General features: G+C 42.2%; 1 protein-coding gene across 2 annotated transcripts in view; it reads left to right on the top strand.

Annotated features, from left to right (window-relative positions):
* dhrs13a.3 (dehydrogenase/reductase (SDR family) member 13a, duplicate 3) overlaps positions 1-19,668 on the top strand; it is a 30,435-nt gene extending 10,767 nt beyond the window's left edge. The window contains exons 3-6 of one of the 2 annotated variants that reach the window (XM_030406346.1): positions 10,453-10,571; positions 11,148-11,271; positions 11,454-11,780; positions 19,184-19,668. In XM_030406346.1, the coding sequence (XP_030262206.1) occupies positions 10,453-10,571; positions 11,148-11,271; positions 11,454-11,780; positions 19,184-19,458 (845 nt within the window). In that variant the 3' untranslated portion in view covers positions 19,459-19,668. The remainder of the gene's footprint in view (positions 1-10,452; positions 10,572-11,147; positions 11,272-11,453; positions 11,781-19,183) is intronic. The other variant, XM_030406355.1, reaches the window with a different exon arrangement.
* The last annotated feature ends 398 nt before the right edge of the window (positions 19,669-20,066 follow it).

Raw genomic sequence — 20,066 nt, 5'->3', positions numbered from 1 at the left:
GCCCTCCAAAAGCCTCCTCCACCTTCCTGTCTGAGCTGTCTGAACTACTCACCTCCATCTGCTCTATATCTACATCTACACTCCTGCTTGGTGATTTCAACATCCATGTGGACTCCACCAGCTGCCCCTTTGCCTCTGAATTCCTGTCACTCCTGGATTGTTTCAACAGCACTCAGCATGTTAAAGGTCCCACTCATGTCAAAGGCCACACACTGGACCTGGTGTGCTCCACTGGCACAGTGCCCTCCCATCTACAATGCCTGGACCTCGCCGTTTATGACCACTATGCTGTCCTCTTCACTGTTCCTGTCCCTGTGCCCAAGCAGCGCATAAGTCGAAACATCACACACAGGAACATCAAGACAGTGAACACTCTGGCCCTGACCAACATCCTGGAAACCCACCTGGCCTCTGATCCCCTCGACTCCTCACTGGATGGACTGGTGGCCCACTATAATGCTTCTGTGTCCTGGGGTCTTGACTCCCTTGCCCCTCTTAAAACCCGGACTGTGTCTTTTACCCATTCTGCCCCCTGGTTCACCATTGAACTCCGCACCCTTAAGACTACTGGTCGCCGCCTGGAGAGGCTCTATAAAAGATCTGGCCTCACCGTCCACCATGAAGCCTACAAAGACCATGTTAGGTCTTATAAAAAAGTTCTCTCCAAGGCTAAAACAAACTACTACACCACTCTCATTGGAGACCAGCAAAATAACCCCAGAATGTTATTCTCCACCATTAACCGGCTCCTTAGCCCTCTCGATGTCCCCCAGCCTTCTGGTGCCCCTGACCTCTGTTTCAAGTTCCTGGACTTCTTCCAGAAAAAGGTGGCTACCATTCACCAGCAACTCCTGGCATCTGCCACCACCCTACCATATACACCTCTGACACAGATAGCTGATCCTCCCACTGTTCGCCTGCCCCAGTGCTCTCTCTCTTCCTTCTCTCCTGTGGACTCTATTTCTGTAGCTAAGTTGGCAAAAGCCTCCACCTGCTCTCTGGACCCAATGCCAACAACTCTGGTGAAGTCTTCACTGCCTGCCCTATGCCCCCTCATAATGGAAATTATCAACTCATCCCTAGAATCTGGCATTGTACCGTCCACCTTCAAAACAGCTTCAGTTACCCGCATCCTCAAGAAGCCAGGTCTGGACCCAGATGACTTACATAACTACTGGCCAATCTCCAATCTTCCTTTCCTTAGCAAAATCCTGGAAAGAGCAGTTGCCGAACCACTCCAGCAACACATGTCCAACCATGAGCTCTATGAACCTCTTCAGTCTGGCTCCAGGGCCCGCCATAGCACAGAAACTGCCCTCATCAAGATCACCAACGACCTCCTCATCGCTGCAGATTCTGGCCACATCAGTATTCTGATCCTCCTGGACCTCTCTGCAGCCTTCGACACAATCTCCCACACCATCCTCCTCACCCGCCTATCTGACTACCTTGGTCTCACCGGTACAGCACTCTCCTGGTTCCAGTCCTATTTAACAAACAGGAAACAGTTTGTCACCATTGGAGACTCCAGTTCCACCCCAGCTCCAGTCAACCAGGGCGTGCCTCAAGGCTCTGTGCTAGGACCCCCCCCTCCCTATATCTCTGCACCAAACCATCCACCCAGCTACCCCCACAGTCACTCGTCAACTGCCTACATGATTTAAAACTCTGGATGACATCAAATCTACTCAAATTAAACACCAATAAAACAGAGCTCATGGTTGTGGCCTCCAAGGCGCTGCTCCAGAAGGTTGGAGATCTTCTCCTGGACGTGGACGGCTGCGCTATCTCCCCATCCATGGAAGTCCGCAACCTGGGTGTCATCCTTGATTCCACACTATCTTTCCAATCACACATAAAATCCATTACAAAATCAGCTTTTTACCATCTCAAAAACATCTCCAGACTCCGGCCCTCTCTCTCTGAACCCGTGGCTGAGACCCTCATCCATGCCTTCATCAACTCCCGCCTGGACTACTGCAATGGAGTCCTGTCCGGGCTCCCTTCCAAAACCCTGGAAAGGCTCCAGTATATGCAGAACTCTGCTGCCAGGGTCCCCCCCCGCACCAAGCCCTGGCAACACATCACCCCCTCTCTCATCCGCCTTCACTGGATCCCAGTTAAATCACGCATCACCTACAAAATTCTCCTCCTGACCTATAAATCTCTCCATTCCCTCGCATCCCAATATCTGTCTGACCTCCTCCACCCCTACACCCAGTCCCGGACGCTGCACTCATCAGGCACACACCAGCTCTCCATCCCTCACACCAAACTACAAACCTTTGGTGACAGAGCCTTCTGTGTGACAGCCCCCACTCTCTGGAACACTCTCCCAGCTGAAATCTGCAAACAGGCTTCTCTGGAGATTTTCAAAAGAGATTTAAATACCTATCTTTTTAATAAGGCCTATCAGCTCTAGATCCAGCCAAATCAATCAACTTTTCTATTTTTATCTTCTATGTATTTTTTGTTTATCCATTTATTCTGTGTTTTGTATGTTCCATTTTGTTAAGTGTCCTTGGGTACCCTGAAAGGCGCTATAAACATTTAATGTATTATTATTATTATTATTATTATTATTATTATTATTATTACATCCACAGCTTCCTGCACAGAAGATCTCTCCATTTTGGAAGGGATGACATGATTATATCTGCGTGCTGCGTGCATTTATAGTTTTGGCTGCTTACAGCAGTTGCATAAACTCACGCATGGTCTCAAAAACAAAGCCAGCATTTGTTTTGGTTTTCAATGCAATGGCATCTTTGCAGATCTGCAAGATGAGCCATGTTTTTATTACTTGAAGGAATGTATGGGGTGAGTTAGGACGCTTTTGCAGGTGCATATGATTGGGGTAAAATATAGAGTTGCTTTCAATTCTACGTCAAAGTCAAGCTCTGTTACATATCATTGAAACAGTGTGATTGAGTACAAAACTAGAGCAAATACATGCTCTAAAATAAACTCTTAAAAAGACTGAAAACACTCACTCATTTGTACCTTCACATGCACACATCAGGGAGCATACTGTAACTTGTACTGATGCAGACATTTAATGCATCTATCTGTATGTTTCATTTATTAAATTCTATTAAATTAGGCATGTGCGTGTATTCCAGGGATGAAAATTAGCACCCGCCACCGGCCAAATGCGGGTGAATTTGTTTGCTGGCGGGTGAATTGAATCAGTTTACCAGCCACTGTGGCGGGTTCATTCCCGTCAGGTCTGATCCAATTAATCTTTATGGTCGACATCTTGGTTAAGCCATAACTGTGCTCTTTCCACAACCCTAGAGTGAGATCCGGACAAATTATATGTTTCCGATTGTGTCAGTTGGACTTCAGAAGAGCCGGAATTCTAAAACTACTATAATGGCCGTGAGCGGTCATTGTGACCGCTAGATTTTAAACTCTATTATCTCTCATGTAAATAGCCAACTGACTGATGAATGCATTCATAGTGTCATGATATTAAAAAAAAAAAAAAACGCCTTTGACAGAGTACGCCTTCACCATCTGGTCCGGGACGTCCTTGCCTTACTCGGTGTTGTTGTTGTACATCACAGACTCTGGCTTTGCCTTCGCCCCACTTAAGGTGTGTGCAGGGTGCTCAGGGTGCAGACATTCTTCCTCAGCTTTCCCTGGTACACATTTAGAGTTGCATCACTTCAGCACCTTCGTGTTGAACAGCTCGGCTTGCTGTTTAACAGAGGGGGGAACTCCCGTTTTTGTATGCCCATGGTGCCATATATATACAACTATATGATAATTACCTTACAAGTAAATTCATAAAGAAGCACAGCTGGAAACCGACAACAAAGTTAGAGACAAGAGAAACAATGAAAGCAGCAAACCCCGCGAAATGAGGTGCGGTCAAATATGCGGTCTTATGGCCGAAATAGGTCAAACATGTCATATTTCTTTTGTCTTTTGTGTAATTTATATAAAAACTAGGGCTGTCAAACGATTAATTTTTTAAATCGCGATTAATGGCATTTTGTCCATAGTTAACTTTTGATTAATCGCGAATTAATCGCAATTTTTTTGGGCACATTTTTTTTCATGTTCTTAATACTTTTAACAACATAAGAAAGGGTTAGGGTTAGGCAAATATGCTTGCTTTATGAAAATGTTCATTCAACCCTTCAAATCATGTAGAAAAATCTCTGCATCTGCCATGTGTTTGGCTTGCAAATGATATTTGAGACTCTATGTACTTCAATGGTAACTCATTTCATGTCAACAGTATGTGCAGATAACTTTTGTCCTATCGACCGAACCATCTGGCAGTGTTTTGAAAGTGAATTTGCCGTTCATAAGTCCTTTCTCCATTTCCTTTCGCTTTTCAGTCCACCGTGTTTTTCCCGAACCACCAACCCTGCTTCTTCTTCTTCTGATTCCCCTTCTTCTTCTTCTGCCACCCTCTGGATCAAGACTACAGGTGCCATCGACGGCCGTAAATCATACAATGTGCGTTTCTTTTTTTTTTAATACCGAACGTTAATTACACGTTTAAAAAATTAACGGCGTTAAGAGGATGTTGCGTTAACGCGTTATTAACGCGCTAACTTTGACAGCCCTAATAAAAACTAATTCCAAGTTATATATTTTCTCTATAAGTGTTGATATTTTCCTCGATTCCTAATATACACATTAAATGAAAGGAAATTAAATGTTAGATAAACTTGATTTAACATGGAAGATCCTTTTGTATCGTTTTTCTATCTATCTATCTATCTATCTATATATATATATATATATATATATATATATATATATTATTTATTTTTATTTTTATTTATTTTTTTCTAAACACTTATATTAATCTCTTAACTATCCAGGAATACAAAAAATAAACATTTGTCTTAAGACCAGTCTACATTGTCCAAATATTATAAAAATGACAAACTTCCTATACCAGTCTGAGGTATAACAAAAATAAAAAGCAGTCTAAATTTTTTGGGCGTTGTCCGATGTCATGGGAATGGTGACGTTTGGTCTGTCAGTCTTCCACTCTGATACAGCTGCCTGTAGTATTTCCAACAGATGGTCACTTGTGTGACTTTTCAGCTGAATTTAGCACCGAGCAGACAGGATGTCAATCACCAAAACAACAATATGACCTCCGGTTACTTTTCATGATAAAACGCTCCGTGTTGACACCAGCACAGAATTCTAAAAAAAGAGACAAACAACAGCTCTTCTACTAATCCTCTGGTCGGGAACACTTCCTGTTGTTGTGTTTATAACACAGACCTGTAACTGTGGTCGCGAGTGAACATGTGGTTATCATGGGAACTCCTCAGCCTCGCGTCGCCAGCTGTCTACCGTACTGCGCCCCCGCCATGTATCACTGTGCCATGACGGACTCAAACCGCAACCGGTGGGGATTGCCGGATGGCGGACGGCAGAGCAAAACTGGATCGGAGCTGTAACGCTCCGGACACGTATCCAATGGCTATTTTGGGTTAATATCAACTGGAAACCCAAAATGTCCCCATACGGCTGACCGGAGTGTGACCGGGAGATCTGCTAGCTCAGGTTTATTAGCCATCTTGCAGAAATTAAACTAACCTAACACGTGTGTGCGGTAGGAGCGGGGCGGGGCGGGGATGAACCGAGGTTCGGGAAGATGGAATGAGTTTCTAAACCTTTGAAGTCCTTTGAACCGAGGTTTTTGGTTTCGTTTCAGAACCGTTACGCCCCTAGTGCTAAGTAAACAGCCGTTTGCTGTTCAAGATACCTCTCAACCATCTCATAGCTGGAGTTCAAAGGTGTGTGAACATCATTGATGAGGCGATGTTTTGGCAAATGCCGCATCTCCTGCTTCTGCTCCAAAATATGTCCAGCCACTGTGCTCCGATCGAAAAAAGAAACAGCTCTTCGGATTTTTCCCATGAGTCGAGATACCTGGTTGACTGCCATAGCTTTCTGTGATGCTACGTTTAAAGTGTGGGCAAAGCATGCAATTTGTGGACCCAGTCTTGCTTCATTAACTGCATTAACAATGTTTCTTGCATTGTCTGTGGTTACTGCAATGGTTCAGGGCTTTTCAAGATTCCACTCTGTTACTGCCTCTTGTAGCTTCTCAGCTAACTGAGTGCTGGTGTGTTGTTCATACAGTGGGCTCGTTAATAAAACTGGATTTTTCATTTCCCACTCAGGGGTGATGAAGTGGGCTGTAACTGTGAAGTAGCTTTCAGTGGAATGGGAGGTCCACCCATCAGTTGTGAGTGCAACAGCTTGTGCAGTAGACAGCTCATGCTCCACCACCGCACGGGATGGGACACTGTAGCGTGGCTCAAGCACCTTTAATAAATACTTGAAGCTGGGCTCCTCTACTACGGCATATGGGCCTACAGATGTTGATATGTATGCCAATTGCTTCTGTGATGTTTTGGCCTTGTCAGTGTTAAGGTGGCTTAAAAGCAGAAGGGATAAGTTGTTGCACCAAAGAAGTTTTTTTCCTCGCACCAGTGACGGTCATGATGTGGATATAAAAATCACAGCCTCCTTTCCCTTTCCCTTCCCCTCAAACCCCTCCTCTCCAGCCAAAATGGGGACAGAAAGTTGAATCAATGACACTGGAGAAACTACTGACATTGGAAAAAATCCTTTTATTGAAAAGAAAAAGATTGTCATTAAAATCACATCAAAAACAACAAAGTGGGGACTTGGCTTGGGGATTTGAAGGTCGCCGGTTCAAGTCCCACCCGGACCAAAAAAAGAATGATGTGGACTGGCAGTTGGAGAGTGCTGGTTCACATCCTGGGCATTGCCGAGGTGCCCTTGAGCAAGGCACCGACCCCTAACACTGCTCATTGGGCGCCTTGGCACGTGTGGCTGCCCCTTCGCTCATCTCCTCTACACTGCATGTGTGTACGCACCTGTGAGTAATGTGAGTGGAAAAAAGAATTTCCAAATTTGGAATTAAAATAGTATATTAAATTAAAAGATTAAATTAAATAAAAAAAATGTATCTAATTGTTTTGTCTTTTATCTTACTGTGTAATGCTTTTCATTGCCAGTACAATCTGAATGCCAACGTTTCTGTTTTTAGTTCAGGTTTTGTTTTCAATACCAACTTTTATTTTTGATGCCAAAATTAACTGTCACTGTTCTTGCTCCACATGTGAGTGAATGTGTGAGAGAAGGAAATAGTTGGTGTTCCGACCAGGGCCTAAGGGAAACCCTGGCGCAATGTATAAATGAGAATCTCTCTTCCCATCTCCAAAGCCCTGGCAGCAAAGTATTTTTTAAGGTTTCATTTGAAAACATATCTAGTTTACAAACAGATATGCTGAGAGTGGAGAGAGGAGAGCTCATGGGAACTGGGAGGAGCCGGCCCTCTGACCTCTGACCTTGAGGCTGGAACCAGTCAGCTCCATCAGACAACCTACACTCACATTCACTCAGCCAATCACACCTGTAGCCAATTCCGCATTCAGGTAACAGAGAATTCAGAGAAAATTAGAGAACATTCTTCAATAGAAATGTTAATATATGACCTACAGCAGGGGTGTCAAACTCATTTTCAGCCCGGGCCACATCAACATTATGCTTGCCCTTAAAGGGCCGGTTGTAACTGTAAGACTGTATGAATGTAACTACTCCGTAAAATATTGTAACAAATAAGTGTCTCTGCATTTAATTATTATTTATTCAACTGTACAAATATTGAACAAGCATTTACATAAATGTAAAAATATATTTAAGCACATTGCTCTGTAATTATAACTGGTCCCTTTAATTTATCAGGTTAAGAAACCCATCATTACTCCATCAATCACAGATCAAACTTTTCAAATTAATAACAAAGATAAGCCAAATATGATCACACACAAGTTATTACATCAACTTTGTTCAAAATGTTTTTGTCACTGTTGAGTTGGGCAGAACTATGGCACACAAATAATTCTGAGCTGCTAAAACACGTCTCACGTGTGTGGCATTTTAGAAAAACAAAAAGCAGAGAGCCTTGCAGAGATAATGAGAGATGGTTTTGATTACAGTAAATATTTGAACACATACACCTGTAAACACACTGAATATGTGGCATTAACAGAGCACATGAAAAAGCACCAGGAACTGAGGCTGAGATGCTTTGACAGACAGGAAAGTGGGCAACATTGTCCTGTTCCACCTGGGACCTCCACAGGTGTAGTTTTCGCTGGAAAGCTGTGACCATGTCGGACTTCTTGTGTGATGACTTCACTAATCCAACCAAGCCCGTTTTTCCTCCACACATTGCAGATGCACCATCGGTAGTTAACCCATCAACTTGTCCCACGGTAATTTAGTTTTACTCACGGACCTTTCCACCGCATCAAAAATGTTCCTGCCCGTTGTCGTCGTCCCATGCATGGCAGCTACATCCAAGAGCTCGTCGCTGAAGGTGAAGTCTGCCTTCACGCCTCTTATGAAAGTGGACAGATGCGCTTTATCCATGTTGTCCGCGAAAAAGCAGGTAACTGCGTGACTCTTCGGCCAGCTGTGTTGTCAGATTGTCTGCTAGTTCCTTAACTCGGTCTGCGATGGTGTTTCTTGACAAACTGATATTGTTAAAAGTCTGATTCTGGTCGGGGCACACCTGCTCACACACCTGCTCACACACCTTTAGCTTGCACTGCTTCACAAATGCGCCCTCCGAAAAACACTTGGACGCTCGGGTGATTTCTTCAGCCACAATAAAGCTAGCTTTCACTGCTGCATCACTTTTAGCAGTAGCTTTGGTGAACACATTCTGCTGCAGCTGCAGTCTGCCTTTTAATTTGTGGACAACTTCTCCATCACTTCTTAGAAATCCGCTTTAGTCAAATGCTGATATGGAAACACTGGGATCTCGCGGCAGGATGCGGTCTTTTCGCGGGTCACACAATGCACGTCGGGTTATCGGGTCATCGACATGCATTGTGGGAGATGTAGTTTATGGTCACTGTACACTGTAAAGCAGTGTAGACTTTTATTTTAAGACAATTGTATACTTTTTAAGCTCTCGCGGGCCACATAAAATGACGTGGCGGGCCGGATTTGGCCCGCGGGCCTTGAGTTTGACACATATGACCTACAGGGTCAAAACAGAGGGAAAGAAAGGAAGAAAGGATAACAAGGACTTGAAAGTGTTGCTTAATATAATTTCCATTTCTGGATTCTGTTGTAACTGGACATATATACACAAAAACACGCACTAAAACACACAAGATCACACACTTTTATTATTTTCATTATTTCACACTAATCACTCTCCTACATCCATATCAGTAGAACCAGACACTGACTTTGTGAGTTTTACAATAAGGCAACACCTCCCCCAAAATACGGGTAAATGGTGCCATCTGGTGGAACATTCAGAAATGAATGCAGGCCCACAGGATGAACTCCTGACATGGGGTGCTTGATTATATGCAGAAATGACAGTGGTTTTAGTTAATTTATTCAATTATAACAGACACTGTGTATTTATAGACATATTACAAGTGCCAAAATGGATGCATATAACACAACCAAAATGAAAGAAAAAAACCAAACATCAAATGTTTCGTGTAGTGCATTAGGGTTCACTTTTGGTGAAAAACACATAAATCCCTTCATGTATCACTGACTGTGCCATTTGCTAATTTGCGAAGCTTAAGCATTCAATATCAGTAACTCAAGTAACTAAATCTTTAACTTAATTAACATGCAGTTTCCCAGGTTAAAAAGAGAGTTGACATTTTTCACACACCAAGTAGACACTTGGGATAGATAGATAGATTAGATAGATATATTCTCTTTCACCATGTGCTTTCAAAAACTGACTTTGTTGTAAAATGATATTCTGCTTGTGTAATCTCAGATGAACAGAGTAATGATTTGTTTATACTATGGTTCCAATCTTCTCTTTTACAACTTCGGGTATTTTTCAGCTACATTGAATTGACAGTCCTTTGAATGGCAGTTGTCAGTCTTTTCTTGTTTGATAAGTAATAATAATAATAATGATATAATGATGATGATGATTATGATAATAATAATGCATTTTATTTAATGGTGCCTTTCAAAGCACTCAAGGACACTGCACATAACAACAGTAGCCTACATCAAAAAACAAGAAACATTGTAGTGCAATTATGAAAAGATAAATACAAAGATGCATTACATAGTGCAATAATAGAGAACAGGCAAGAATGTGATTGTATGATTAGTCTGATACAGAGTAAGCCACTCAGAATAAGTGTGTTTGCAAGCGAGATTTAAAAGTGGAGACAGTGTCAAAAGTGTGAATGTCTAGAGGGAGAGAGTCACAGAGGCTCGGGGCAGATCTGCTGAATGCTCTTGACCCCATAGTGATTAGGTTGGCAGATGGGGCAAAGAGTTGGATGGTAGAAGAGGACTGGAGAGTGTGGTAGAGTGTGTGGATATGGATAAGTTCAGTATGGATAAGTATGTGTGAATCATTGTCCTGCACAGGAAGCAACACTGGCATTGGCAAGGCGACGGCTCTGGATCTGGCAAAGAGAGGAGCCAGGGTGATCCTGGCCTGCCGCAACAAGGAGAAAGCTGAGGCTGCTGTTTTTGACATTCGCAGAGTGAGTACAATAATGGCAAGAGGCTGCTGCAAAGGAGACATAACCCATTGTGCTGTAATTCATGACGAGAACTGAAAATTCCATTCTAAATCTCAGAATTTGATCAATTTGATATATCAAATTGTCAAGATATATTGTCAAGATATACTCAAACATTTGGACTTCACCCTCACTTATTAATAATGAAATTAATTAAATAAAAGAATTGAAATGATTAATTGATAATCAAAATAGCAATTAAGTTTCCTATGATCAACCAATCGATTAATCAACCAATCCCTTGTTGTTAACCCAGTCTTGTACAAAGCCTCTGTACTTTTGTAATGATTTGTAAGTAAGTCGCTGTGATTATCAGGACATGAAGGTATTTATTTCTTATCACTCTGATCACATTAACAGTGAAATGACAAGAACCCTCAGAGAACTGCATTGTCCACACTTTCATGACCATTCAGACTGCAGAAAAAAAACGTTTTCAAATAAAGAAAGACATGTTTCCATCAGTATTCTTTAGTTCTCCTTATTCTGTTTGTTTGTGCATTACAGCCGGATTAAAACTATATTTATGTCCATCAGGAGAGTGGGAACAATCAGGTGATGTTTATGCTGTTGGATCTGGGAAGTTTGAAGTCTGTACGCAGCTTTGCTGAAAACTTCCTGAAGTCTGAGCCCAGACTTGACATTCTCATCAACAATGCAGGTAAGGGTGTTAGAACACGATGGCAAAACCCATCCCGTGGTACATTGTTTATATATATATATATCGTTTTTTTAAGATATAAAATAATAACCAAAATAAAATGAAAAGTACAGTTCAAGGAAAAGATGGTTACTTTTGATTTCACCACTACAGTTTTGTAAAAAGGAAGTAAACTGTTTCAGGTATAATGGGTCCAGGACATACTGAGGATGGTTTTGGCATGGCCTTTGGGGTAAACCATCTGGGTCATTTCCTGCTCACCAACCTTCTCCTGGAGCGCCTTCAGCAGTGTGGTCCTAGCCGCGTGGTCACGGTGGCTGCTCTCCTGCATCGCTTTGGCAACATTGACTTTCCTCCACTGGCTTCCAGGAACAAACTAGTATCTGGTCAGTCTACCTGGCACAACTTCCGAGCCTACTGCAACAGCAAGTTGTGTAATGTTCTCTTTGCCAGGGAGCTGGCTAACAGGCTGGAGGGCACCAGTGTCACCAGCTATAGCCTCCACCCAGGTTAGTGCTTAATGCGCATTCTATATAGGAATTTTGTGTGATGTAGGATATCCTATGGCAGGTATGTTTGAGCTTGAGAACATTTTAATTTTATTTTGCCCTTGTGTTTAACAGTTTCAAGTCTGTTGCACCTCTGACCACACCTCATAAAACCACTTCCAGCTGTTGTTATTTTAATACTGTACCGTATTTTTAATACGTCTTGTTCATTACATCACCAACTCAAAGAGTAGTAAAATAATCCATCTATGTCAAACTGGAACGACGATCTTTGAACAGAGGAGGTGTCCTACCTATCACCCACCTGCAATGCAGTACTGAGTTTCCTCCCCAGACAGCTTAACAATCATTCACACCTGGGCTCACCCAGCCCTAGCAACCCACATGTAGGCCGGTTGGGGGAACGACCCCCATGTGGCCCTAACGACTCTGTAAGGACACTCCAACACAGAGTTTAAAGCCTGCAACTCCCCTCCAGAGTTAGAACTGAAGAAGCCTCTTGGATGAAAACTGAACTGAAGTTTCAGTTGAAGTTAAACTGAAACACGTCCAGTTGCCTACGTTACAGCACTTCAAACTAGGCAAGTTCTGAAGAACTTGCGGTTGTGAATGCTCCCTGTTGAGAAGATAAAGCCAAATGTGCATTGCTGGCTGTGAAAACTTTGAATAATGTCCACGATATCTAAAAACAGTGAAATAATGTAGGTTTGTTGAAAAACTAAGGCCAAACTGAATTGGTGGCTTTAATTCATTTGAAGTCTCGTCTGAAGAGAATGAAGCTTTGTAATATTTGGCTGAGAATGAAGCATTCAAAATAGAATATAAGCTTTGAGCCAAACTGCAACACTTGCTTGAATTTGTGTCGAAAAGCAGCTGATGGAGTATGAAGAGATGTTACAGTGAGAATGAGTCAAATACTCTGAATCGGACTGAGAAATTCAATAAATCTCAATGTATCAATGATTGGGAACATTTGTATATTTAGATGCAGTTTCTGGCTTGAATGAATGAAAAGGTAATAGTTAAAATGTTGGGAAATACTGTGTGTGTTTGTGTTTGTGTGCATGTGAGTGTGCGCTTAAGCATGGCTGTATGTGTGTGCGTGTACATGTGTGCATGCTTACACATGTATTTAACTGCATTTGTGTGTGTGTGTGTGTGTGTGTGTGTGTGTAATAACCTGACTCATTGATAAATCTGTCTCTCTGTGTGTTATGGCCCTGTACGTGTGTGTATGGTGTGTATTATGTGTTTGGTCTCCCTCTCCTGCTGAGCTCAGTTGCTCTCTAGCTCTGGATCAGGCTCCTCCTCCTGTATCTCATAGTGCATTGTCAGTAAGCATGTTGCTTTGATGCCAATATTTCCGGAATCTGAAATTGATTCTTATTTTGTAAAATTCAGGGGAAAGCACAAGAAGCTGCACTCCTCCCCTCTTCCTGTCAATGATAGTTTGACATATGATTTGGTAAAATCTGCTATGCTGCACGTCTATGAATTGGTCCTTGAAGAGTATTGACAAAAATTTAGAAACCACAGAAAAGGCCAGAATCAGACTTATGTTGAGTTCACCTAGGAAAAGTGAATTCTCTTTGATAAGTGGAGTAACACATGTAAAGCCAATGATTTGACCTCATTAAGGAAGTTGATCGTATTGGAAGAGTTTAAGAAATGTTTGCCTGACCGTGTGGTTGCGTATTTAAATGAGCAGAAGGTGAATGTGCTGTCTGTAGCAGCTGTATTAGCCAATGAATATGCGCTGACTCATAAGACTGTTTTGTTGATAAGCCTCGTTATGCTCCGGCTGTGCAGAATAATTCTTCTAAATTGGGCATCCAAAATAAAGAGGAGAGAGAATGTTTTTATTGCCACAGGACTGGACATGTCATCGCCAATTGTCTGACTTTTAAAAGAAAAGAGCAGCCTATGTCTTCGCAGAGTGCGTTGGATCCAAAGAGCATATGGTTGACTAAATGAGAGCTGCGCATTCCCACTAATGACTGTGATCAACCAGATGACTGTTTCAAACAATTTATATTTGACGGTTGGTATTGCTGACAGGTAAGTCTGGTGACCAGTGTCCGGTGTGTATTTTGCGCGACACTGGTGGCGCCCAGTCTGTGATACTCTCCAGCGCATTGCCTTTTTCAGAGCAGTCCGCATGTGGTTATGGTACTGTGCTGCTTGGCACCTAGATGGGTTATATCCCTCGGCCAGTACACCGCGTACACATATAGTCCAAATTGATCACTGACGTCTTGTCTGTAGCTGTTTGCCCCACGTTGCCAATCTCAGGAATAACTTGTTTAATGGGCAACGACATAGCAGGTGGCAGAGTGACTCCTGAGCTTGAAGTGTTGGACATCCCTCATAGCACGGAGTCAGGCAAAGTACCGCAAAAACACACTGATTTGTTCCCCTGCTGTACAGTCATTTGTGTGCAAGCACGCAGAAATACTGAGGTTTCGTTTTCTGACAGCATACTTATGCCAGTTTTTTCAGGAGAAGCTGAAGCGTTAAACAAGATGGAGATTATTGCCGCAGCTCCTAGAGAGCATAAAAATGTCGCCGAGCTGGTGCAAGTCACCAGCCAAGATATGCCGCTTCCTGAGAGCATATCTCTGCCTGTGACACAGGAATGCGTGTGTGCTGCTCAAGGGGCTGATCCAACATTCAAGAGGTGTTTTATGTGGTGAGTGCTGACAAAGCCGAGGGTGAGCCATTCATTTATTTACTAAACGAAGACATTTCGGTGCATAATTTGGTTCCGCTAAAGCAGATTGGATTGCAGTCTACCAAATAGTAGTGCCCAGTGTTTACTGTGATCATGTACTGTGCGTGGCTCACAAAAGTCAATGGGCAGGACACCTAGGTGTGAATGAAATGTATGAACTCATACTCAGACACTTATTTTGGCCTGGTCTAAAAGCGGATGTGGTTAAATATTGTCGGTGTTGCCACATTTGTCGGATGTGACACGCACTCGCAGATACTTTCAAGCCCAAACTGTGATCAATGGCGGAGAACAGACAACAACAACAAGCCGAAAAATGCCCCACCATCGCCCATGTCATAGAGAATAGAGACGACTGACAAAGAAAAGCAGTGTTAAAAGAAAGAATTGGACCGAGCCAGAGAGAAATCAAGGATAAATATCGGAGCGTCATTTCAGAGCTGGAGGGAGCTGTGGGATTTTTAAGGACTTTTTGTGCTGGACAAGTAAGGACCCCTGCTTGATATGTTTCATTCTATGTTTTAAGCACAAGGCTAAGGTAGCGGCAGTTACAGTTATACTTGCAATAGCGCATATCAGCGTACAATGTTGCAGTCGAGCTATGTAGCTTGTTGCTACATCTAGCTTGTTAGCTTGTATGCTAACTCGGGTGTTTAGTTCTGTCTTCATGGCTACTGGTTAGCAAAAGTGTCTTTCAAGTGACCGGGCAGTTATAACGTTAGTTTGTGTTCAGTACGCTCTGAAGTGGTTGAATTGGTTTAAAGAAATAACGTTACTCATGCTTCAGAAAGGCAGCATGGCGTTGCACCGTAATGATTAGATGATAACTCCGTCTACCCCGATGTGATGAATATTGTTTTTTACTTGGGATATCTACAGTGATCTGCATGAGGCACTTTTCACTGTAATTTAGTTGGACTTATGTTGTTGTTATTTTGAATGTGCCATCTTAGTTATCTGACGTCCTCTGTTACCGTGGTTACAAGCCTGCTTGTGCACAGCAGGCTCCTCTGTGGAAGGGGCTTTGAAGGCAGGGCTGGAGAGGAAGAAGGAAAGACCTGGGAGCTGTATCATTCAAATATACTGGCTAAGTCCACTTTTTTCTCATAACTCCAGACTGCAGCTTTAATAGTGATTTCAGCTGGGGCTCACCTCACATTACCATGCTTCTCCCTCCAAAACAGTAACTGCTATCACTCACATAATGATATGGTTGAACTGTGAGAGTCTTGTGAGCACTTTGTGAAATGTTTGTGTGTGTGTGTGTGTGGTAAAAAATGCGTCTTGTGGAACAGCCAGAGAAGTGGATGCGTTTGCCTGCCTCCAGATATTTTTACTCTCAGTTTAATGGGACTTAATGCAGCAGTTGGTCAGTGTTCCTGTCATTAAAAAGCCCATCGAGCCAAAAGTTTTTGTCTGATTAACTCCAGAGAACCACTGTAGCAAGCTGACATCATCATTTTTCTGCTGGAGTGAAAATTGTGGAATCGAGGGCGAGTTGAAGACAATGTTTTCTGAATTTTATGAGCTCCTCCCCAGTCTGTCAGTTGGCTCCTTTACTCTGGCTGTCAACACTTCACCCAACACACACCAATGCAAAAATCGATCAAAGTAGCTGAAAAGTTATCAAGGTTTGAACACAACTGTGCAAAAAGTATGAATGCTGTGACAAATTTGAATTCATGTGAGAAAGTCTTAATCTTTGTGAAAGAAGTTTGAATGAAGATTCTATGAGAATGTATGAAGGAGGGAGAAGAGTTGGAAAATTAGTGAGTTTAAAGTGATTTCTCATTGACTGCCATTATAATTGCGTTGCGACAAAGCTTCAAAGAAAGTTGAATATTTTCAAAAAGTTTTAATGGGATTTAAAAGATGAATACAACATTGAATGTAGCCAAATTTGTCAGTTTTAATGGAGTGAATGACTAGATGAGCTTTGAAAATGCTTGAAAAAGTGTGAAAATTGGGGATTCAAAAAAAAAAAAAAAGATTCAAATTAAAAATACAACCCTCAGGTCTCATATCAGCTTTAAATCACAATAACATCTGAGGGCTGTATTTGTTTATTATCACATCAGAATGCTGAAATGATTTGAGGTACATTATAACTTTATCTACTATCAATCTGAGGTGAAATTGTTGAGTGGAAACAGGGAATTTTCTTTTAATAGCAGACTGAATTCAGGGGAAATACAACTTAGATCTGTCATTTTCGAGTGATCAAATTTGTTCATGGCCAAAACAACTTGTTCAAACAGATCCTCACCTTTAGTAGTCACATGCATGGCTTGCAATGAGAGCAATTCCTCTCTGATGTCAAAGTCAGCTGTAATCCTTAACACAAAAATGGCTAGTTGAGCTCTGTTTGTTATGTCATTGTCTCATCACAGGCCAAAGAGAAAAACTGTAAATCTCTTGCAGTATCCTTCAATGATTTCTCAATGTCTTGTGCCATGTCAGTAATCCAATCTGAGACGGTTCCCAAGACAAACTGACACTTTGGAACAGCTTGATATTTTCTGGCGCGAGCAGTTCCACAGCAGCAACGGGGCACTCCTTCACAAACTCTCCGTCAGCATGAGGTTTCAGCTTCTTAGCAATTAGCTCACTCACCATGAAGCTAGCCTGCGTCACATTGTCCTAGTCTGCTCGCGGTTTGGATAAAACTGCTTGCTGGCCACTCAATCTCCATCGGAGAGTGGCAACTTTATCCACACACGCTTGTCCTTACAACGCATCCAGTTTAGTGTGTTTCACGCTGTAATGCCGCTCAAGGTTTGCCTTTTTCATTACCGCCAGTGCATCCCCACAAACCAGGTACACAGGCTTGCCTTTCACTTCCACAAACAAGAATTAATTTGTCCATTTATCCTGGAAAGAGCGACACTCCACATCAACTTTTCTGTTCTTAGTCGACATGTTCCGTTTTAGCCAATGCTAGTCTCCTCTCGTTGTTGACACCTGCCAATCACTGAGGACACAATGCGACGACAGTTATGCTGGTGTTGTGTTCAATGACCGTGATCTTGACCTGGAAAGGCAAACACATGCCCCGGGGGCATTTAATTACACATTTGAATTTTTTTTTTCTTGAATTCATTTTTTGCGGGTGTGTTTATGGATTGCCTCGCGGGCCGGACCAAACGGTCTCGTGGGCCGTATACAGCCTGGAGGCCGGAGGTTCCCCACCCCTTCTTTAAGCATGCACCCAATTTAAAAGTTGTCACTTTTAAGCAGTTTTCGACACATTGTACTTGTTAGAGTTATAAAACGAAGTGGACTACTTGTGCCTAACTGATGATATGGTCTTAACCTATATGCTGTGGGCAGAACTAACAGTCATATATACTATAGTTTACTTTAAATTTACTCTAATTTGTGTTATTATGATTCTTTTGAATAAAACAAAGTAATACATCAAAAACATAACTAAACTGTAGGAATGTAGGCAAATTTGTTCAAACTATATTATATCAAATAAATATTCTGATAAATCTGGTAAAGAAAAACGCAACTAACTCAGTAGAGTTAACAATAATCCACTCAGAGCAATAATCCACCGCCACAATAGGCCTAATATGTATTAGTGTTGTTTAGCACACTTTACATTTGAGACCTAAAAACTGAAGACACACTAAAACAATCCTAAAGTAATGTTACCTGGCAAATATTGAACAGCAGCGGAGGTCTATGACGGACCAGCAGCTCCCTCTGGATGAGGATACAGCAGACATGACAGACATCTGCCTAACAACACACCCTCCCTCCCAAATGTAATGCCAACGCACTGGACCTGCTATAATTCACTAAAACGGGTGTCACTTCAGTCAGTCAGTCTGATGGCATTCACATGTGACATATACATTTTATTTTAACCCCTTCCTAAAGAAAACACTTAAGATAGCTGAACATTTGGCATTAAAGCTCCCCCTCCACCCAACATCATGAAAACAAACCTTACCTTTATCCTGTGAGCATTTTTCTTCACCTAGTTTCTTGAAATGGGCACAAGTACAAGTGTTAATGAGCAACAATATTACACTGAAAAACAGAATTTCAGTGTTAACATAGTACCAACCAAAACATATTTAGAACAAGGGTGCAGGATGTAGATTGCAAGTGAGCAAGACACAGAAAATGTTGCAACAGCAACAACTAGCATTTCTTTTATTTTTTTCACAGCTCTATCTGATCAACTGAAAACTATCTGGCAGTGTTTTATGATTACAGATTAGTAAATATGAAATGACACAGTGGTCTCTACATAGCTTAAAAAAATGTATTATTTAAAACAACTCACACAGTTTGTGTTGCTTTAAGTATTAAAATCAGGAGGCAAGCAAACATTTTCCAGTCATGGGCTCCAGTGCCTGATTGTACAGTGCTTTTTTTTCCACAAGCATTTTGAGTAAATTCAGTATAATCCTACGATTATGTTCTTTCTCAGCAGAGTATTTTCAATCTGTTGCTATCTTGAAACTACATCACCTGTTTCTGGGGGGGTGTTATGTCCCCCTAGTAATGCTGCCTCTGGCTTATATTATGTCAGAACAGTATTTTGTGCAGGTCTTGCAACTGAAGGAATAGACTAGAGCCAAGCTGTGTCATGGTTAACATGGAGTATTTCAGTCAAACATCATATTGTTTGTGTGTGAATCCTTTCTTTTTCCAGGAGTCGTCTACACAGAACTGTGTCGCAGTATGAGCCTGTGGCAACTGCTCCTCATGATACCCTTTGCCAAGCTTTTCTTCCTTGGCCCTGAAGGGGGGTCCCAGACCACCCTGTACTGTGCCCTGCAGGAGGGCATCGAGCCTCTCAGCGGACGCTACTTTTCTAACTGTGCACTGCAACAAGTGGGAGCCATAGGGCGAGATGATGCCCTAGCAAAGAAGCTGTGGGAAGTGAGTGAGAGGTTAACCAGCGTATCACAAGAGACTGAATCCTGATTCAGGAGCTCTGAGGATTGTGTGAAAGCTCTGTGCCTTATCAGAGACATTAACAGGTCTCAAGTCTTCACTTCTTATTGTTGGTTTCTTTGGGTATTGTACATGTAAGACGAAGCAGATCCTTTGACTGAAGGAGCATTAAAAGGATATTCCGGTGTAAGTTTAATCCATGGTCTAAATCACCATGAAACTGTGTTAGACTCCCTCTCGAGAGATCAAATTAGCAGACCGCTAATTTACAGAGTTTTATCAACCTCAGAAACGGCCGCACGACAACAATACACTGCAGTAAATGGATCAAAATATAAACCGCCACCAAAAAGCCACAAATAATGCTCAGAACAGCACCAAACTTCAGCAACTGTACAAATAGTATCTCAGCACACAGTCCTCTGCTAGCTTAGCTGGATTTCTATTGTGAAGCGGGGAAGTCCCGACGCGACGATTACCGAGTGCCGTTAGAAAATGCTCAATTCCGTTCTTTTCCCTGTCCGCTCTCGATAATAACTGTTATAAACTGGCAGGTAAGACATATATGAACTTTGATTGCTTTTCCATGGAGCCATAATCATACATTTTTATCCATGAGCCGCGGAACTCTACCGCAC

This window comes from Sparus aurata, chromosome 2 (genome assembly GCF_900880675.1).
Source record: "Sparus aurata chromosome 2, fSpaAur1.1, whole genome shotgun sequence".
In the NCBI taxonomy this organism is placed as follows: Eukaryota; Metazoa; Chordata; class Actinopteri; order Spariformes; family Sparidae; genus Sparus; species Sparus aurata.
The sequence above is the reverse complement of the archived record's forward strand: the minus strand, read 5'-3'. Positions and strand labels throughout refer to the sequence as shown.